This window comes from Propithecus coquereli, unplaced genomic scaffold, assembly GCF_000956105.1.
Source record: "Propithecus coquereli isolate 6110/MARCELLA unplaced genomic scaffold, Pcoq_1.0 Scaffold205, whole genome shotgun sequence".
In the NCBI taxonomy this organism is placed as follows: Eukaryota; Metazoa; Chordata; class Mammalia; order Primates; family Indriidae; genus Propithecus; species Propithecus coquereli.
In genome coordinates this window covers 561,971-567,890 of record NW_012145523.1, presented here as the reverse complement: position 1 = coordinate 567,890, position 5,920 = coordinate 561,971, and the positions used below count along the sequence as shown (strand labels likewise).

Below are 5,920 nucleotides of genomic sequence, written 5' to 3'. Positions count from 1 at the left end.
ATTTAGCATTTAATAACTAGATTCTCCATGTGAATGTTTCATATCTGCTTTTCAAAGTGCCTATCAAAAATTACTGGAAAGGATAGATATGATATTGTATTATAAAGCATAGAATAAATATTCAATCTTTAAGTTATAGAGAATGTTAACCATAGCATTTATTAAACCTAAGAAGCTGTTTTACTTATAAATGTGAAATTTTAGATAATATGCTCACAGCTCAGTATTTTATTGATGTGATTATTTATTCTCTTAGAATTGTTTTCTTTGTCATATTAGACTTTTAAAATATGAAGAGCAAAAATACAAAGATGTCAAGCCATCACAGAACCAACCAGCTAAAACAGCAGAAAAGGAAACAATGAAATGTGAAACAGTTAGAACATTCTCTGAACCCTTGAAGTCAGAGAAAACAAAAGACATTCATCAAGATTATTATCCAGGCATGTTGATTTATGTTTTCTTTTATAGAGATGGAAAGAAGTTTTTCATAGCATTAAATTAAGAAAACAAGTATACTAGAGTGTACTTTCAAAATATAAGGTTTGGTATTTTACTAATTTTATTAGTCACAGCAATTAGCAATGTCTTTAAATACAAAGCTTTTTAAAGGGAACATAAACTAAATACTGTCAATAATGTAAAAATAATAGAAGTATCACTAACACTGAAATGTCAGAATATCTAACATTTCTATAGCAATTTATAGTCACTCTTTCATGAATGTCATTTCTTTCTTTTCTTTTTCTTTCTTCCTCTCCTCTCCTCTCCCCTTCCCTTCCCTTCCCTTCCCTTTCTACCTCAAAGGTAGGTTAAAATTCTAACTCCCCACAGCCTTTTGCCTGTTGCTCTTATCTACTGGTGTCCTGATTACATACTTCCACGTACCTTCATTTTTTTAGTCTTCTTTCCTTCTCCCTTGCCCAAATTCTACCATTTCCAGTATTCTAACTATTTTTAACCACAGCTTCCTTTTTTATACAGCTCTTTCATATCCTCACTTTCATGTTTCCAGCCCCATCTGTAGTTCTTGTCTCAGGGAATAACTGTGCCTTGTTTCCTTCGAGGTAAATCCCACCACCCCATTCTGGAGCTCCACTTCTGCCATATCCATAATGGAACTTGGGATCTATCAATTATTTTCTCTCATATCCTTTCTACTGGCTCTTTTCTGTCGGCATGTAAAGATGCTACATGCTTAACCATCTTAAACAAAACAAAACAACCCAGAAACATCTTTAGCCTCTTGTTCCCTTCTCACAGTTAACACTATATGAGTATGATCAGGCTTCTTCTTGAAAGAGTGGCCTAGACTTCCTACGTCCACTTCCTTTCTTCTAATTCACTCCTCAACCTAGATTCTGCCTCCTTCACTCTACTGATAAGACTCTTCCAAGGTCACTAGATGCCTCCTCGTGGCTAAATCTTTATGCAAATAAATAATTTATAAATAAAATAATTTTTATGTTACTGCACTATTCTGCAACATTTTATTCTTTGACCACTTATTTTCTTTCTTTTCCCTTGACTTTTGAGGAACACTGTTCACCTGGCTTTCTGTCTACTGTTCTATTAATATCTGCTCATTTTCAGTCTCTCTAATGGATTTTTACATCTCTGTCTACCCTTTAAATGTTGTTGTTTCTCAGGTATTTTAGAGTCTGCCAAAATTAGTGTTTCCTCTTCTCTCTGGACTAGATGCTTTCATTACTTTCAGTAATAATATATAGTTATATGCTGCATAATGATGTTTTGGTCAACAATGGACTGAATATACAACAGTTGTTCCATGAGATGATAATACATACTTTTATAGTATGTTTTCTATGTTTAGATATGTTTAGATACACAGATATCATGTGTTACAGTTGCATACGGTATTCAGTACATTAACATGCTGTACAGGTCTGTAACCTAGGAGCAATAGGCCATACCATATGGCCTATGTGTGTAGTAGACTATACCATCTAGGTTTGTGTAAGTACAATCTATGATGTTCTCACAACAATGAAATCGCCTAATGATGCATTTCTCAGAATGTATCCCTGTCATTAAGTGATGCATGATTGTATTTCCTCCTATATTATCTATTATATACATACTGCAAACATTATTTAGGTATATACCTGCAGTTGTCTTTATCTTCTGCCTAAAGATGGGTATGTTTGATTTCCTGAAGAGGCCTGAGCTCCAGATCTTCTGGCCTTCGTTGGGCCAGAATGTTTTAATCAGACAGATTAAAACAGAAGAAATACCTGGATCTTACTTAGCTAAGTGTTTGCAGGCCTGAAAAAGCTTCCTTTCAAACAGAGTGAAAAATAGGAGTACTCTGACCCTTCTGTTATTTTTCTCAGGAAAGAAAGGACAGAAATATAAGGCTGGATAGGAATAAAAGGGTCAGGCAAAGCAAGGATTTGTTGGTCATGTTAAGGTTTTTTGTCATTATGCTTTGAAGATAGGAGCCATGGAAAGATTTTAAGCAAGGAGTTAATGTGATCAGATTTCTGTCTTGAAAAGATCACTCTGGCTGTAGGTTGAAGAATAGGTTGGAGGGGAACAAGAATTGGTACAGGGAGACCAGTTAGGAGGCTTTAGATTTTCTGAAGGTAGCATCATCAGTTATGATAATGGGTTGGTGAATGAGAAGGTGTCAGAGATGAAATCTAGGCTTCTGGCTTGTTTAATATAAAGAATAGTCATGCCATTCGTGAAAACAGGAAGTCCTAAAAAAACGTTAGGATTTGTGAGGTCTGGAGGGAGGGATCATGAGTTCAATTTTGGACATGTTGAATTTGGAGTACCTTTGGTACATCCCAGTGGAGGCAGTTGAATATATGTGTAGGAGCTCAGAGAAGTCAGGGCTGAGACTGGGAGCAATTTGGGAGTAATTATGTGAGTAGAAGTTTAAGCCATGGCTATGAGTAAGATTGCCTGGGGAGAGTGTATAAATATAGTGAGACTAAAACAGGGCCAAGGAGCTATAGAAATGACAAGCCAGAAACAGGAGGATGGCTGTGAAGGACAAATGGGATTGGTCAGAGTTAGGCTGAATAGGATGGCAAGAAAGAATGAGCGTGTGGTGTCACAGAAGTCAAAGGAAGTCATTGTATTAAAAAGAAAGGAGTGGTCTGAAGTATCAAATAACACTGATAAGTCAAGTAAAATGAGGACTAGAAAATGTCCATTGAATTTAGTGACCTCAAGAATATAGGTCACTTGAGTGCTGTTTGGTGGCATTCCAAAGGCAGACTGGAGTGGATTAAGAAATGGACAGTAAACCAGGAAACAGAAGAGTGACTGTATGTGACTCTTTTGAGAAATTTAGCAGTAAAGAAAGGCAAGACATAGATTGATAACTGGAAGGAGTTGATTGAGGTCAAAGAATGAATTTTATTTAAAATGGGAGCTGCTTAGATAGGCAAAAGAAAAAAAGAATAGTTAACGTGTAGGCATGAAGAGACAGGAACTGAACAAAAGGTAGAAAGGATTGGCCCTGGATGAGAAGAAAACTAGACACCTCATTTACTAAGTCAGGAGGGCAAGAAGAAAAGATGAGTGCAAATGTGAGTTGCTTGGTTTGGTTGGCAATGGTAAATTGAAGAAAATCCCGTCCAGTGCTTTTTATGTTCCTTGGGAAGTAGGCATTGAGATAAGTCGAAGGAGAGAGCCTGGAAGGTAAAGGTTTGGAGGTTTGAGGAGCATGGAGAAAATCTGAAACAGTCATTGAAAAGGGAGAAGAGCAAGTTAACCAGACAAACAATAAAATTTCTGGTTTGTGATCACAGTCCATTTGTGATTAATTAAAATAAATCGGAATGGTTACCAATCTACCTCATTGTGGGCCTTTCTCTGATAGCACTGGGATGTTGCAGATGTAGGCACAGAGAACACATAGAGTTGAGTTCATCCAGGACTGGTGTGTTGCCATATAGGTGAGACCAAAAGGAAGCGTGAGTTTAGGGTATTGGCAGGAGTGTTGTGGGAAGATAACATAATCTAAGCTGGATAAAGAGAAAGGTATAATAAAGTAGAGGGATGATGATTGTAAGAAGTAATGGGATAAAGAACTGATGTGGTTAAAGAATGGTATGTTGGGAGACTGAAGCAAGCTGGACGGGTAGAAGACAAGTGATTACAAGTGCTATGATATAATATTGGATGTGATTGGTTGAAGTAGATTAGAAATGTGAGGACATCTAGAAAATAGGGGAGGGTGGCATGGTCTCAGACGGGTCTTAATTCAGGAACACTGAAGTCATCCACGTGGTAGCAGATTTAATATGGAGAAAACGGGCCCTCCCTGGAGCCGGAGCCCCAGATTGATCGAGTGACCAGGCAACTGGTACATGCCAATGAAGAGTGGAAGAGTATGGTATAACCAAAAGGCATGAACTTTAAACGCGTAGGATTTTTATTTTATTTTATTTTTTTAAGAAGGGCAAGTTGTAATGATTTGGAAGCAGTGAAGCAAGGAGGAAAACAAGCCCACTTTCCAATCGTGAGATATTTGGAATATGGGAGTATAAACAACCACTACTGAAGAGGGTTGCGTGTCAGTAGTGTCCACGGGGAATAACTAGGTTTCAATTAAGGCAAGGAGGTATGAAAAACTTTTGGAATAGAGATTAAAGATAGAGGAAAGTTTTCACAATTACCTCACACAAACTTTCCACTAAAGCCCACATTTTTTCATGGTGATCTCCTGAACAGTCCTGTTTTCTCATCTTTCTCTCATCCCCAGCCACCCTCCTTCTCACTACACCACAATCAAAAACTGTACTATATCTTTCAACATTTGATTCCTTGGAACAGGAGAGGTGTGTGATCTCCTCTGATTATACAGATGGGAAATTATCTCTCTCTCCTCTGAATTAGGACTACTGGCTGAACTAGAACTTACTATTTCATTTGTACTCCTTTTGTTTGTAGTTACTATGTCTTATTCTATACTAGATTGTAATACAATGTCTGTTGAATGAATGAGGAGAACAAATAAAATTTGTTTGTTTCTTAAAAGCCATATTTTCAAATGAGAAATAGGCCCTTTGTTACTTTTCTGCATTTATATATTTTCTGTGCTCAGTTATCAAATTACAGTCAATAAAAAGGATCTTTTTCTGTATTTATTTCATATGAGGATTCATACTTTAAAGATTTAGTATAATAAAAAAATCAGCAACTAACATATACCTTAGTAAGCATTTACTATGTGCTTTAAATGTGTTAACTAATTTAATTATCTTACCAACCCTATGAGTTCTTACTATGGCAATCCTCATTTCAGAGGTGAGAAAAGTAAGGCAGACAGGTAACTTACTAACGCACAGACTTGTGAGTGTTAAAGCTTGTATCTAAGCTTGGAACCCAGGTGGCTGGACACAGAGCCTGTGCTCTTAACTACCATGTTACACTACCTCAACTTTATCGCTTGGTATGTGGAATTACTGTGGTATTATTTATAGCTCATGCTAGTTATTCAGTTAATAATGGTTTTATTTTCAGATTACCTTAAGGACAGTGTATCTCAACAACATGCAGTTACTCCAGAACCAGTTTTCTATAAGGAGAAAGAGACATCAAAAGCAAAAAAGAGTCACAGTCATCATCGTCCAAAAGTTAAGAAAGCCGGGATTGTGTCATACGATAAAACAGGTATGTGGTATCATTGACCCACCTTGTTTAGAAAACACTACACTTTTTCAAATTGTTCTGTGGTTTGTGTGCTTATGTTGGACACTGATTTTAGAAAAAACAGTCTTACTGAATTTTATGTGTTTGATTGTTTAAAGAATTTTAAAAAATTTTTAGCTCTTTTTTTGACAATCTAAAATGTCATTAGATTAAAAAATTGACAGCTTCCTAAAAATCACAGCTTTGGAGTATAAATCCTTAGCTATATTCATGGATAAATGAACAGACA

At 36.4% G+C, this 5,920-nt stretch overlaps 1 protein-coding gene across 1 annotated transcript in view; it reads left to right on the top strand.

The window, feature by feature from the left end:
• Positions 1-5,920, top strand: part of DNAH14 (dynein, axonemal, heavy chain 14) — a 324,896-nt gene that overhangs the window by 4,730 nt on the left and 314,246 nt on the right. Inside the window, 2 exon segments of the mRNA XM_012644036.1 lie at positions 280-417; positions 5,501-5,652. Coding sequence (XP_012499490.1) covers positions 280-417; positions 5,501-5,652 — 290 coding nt within the window.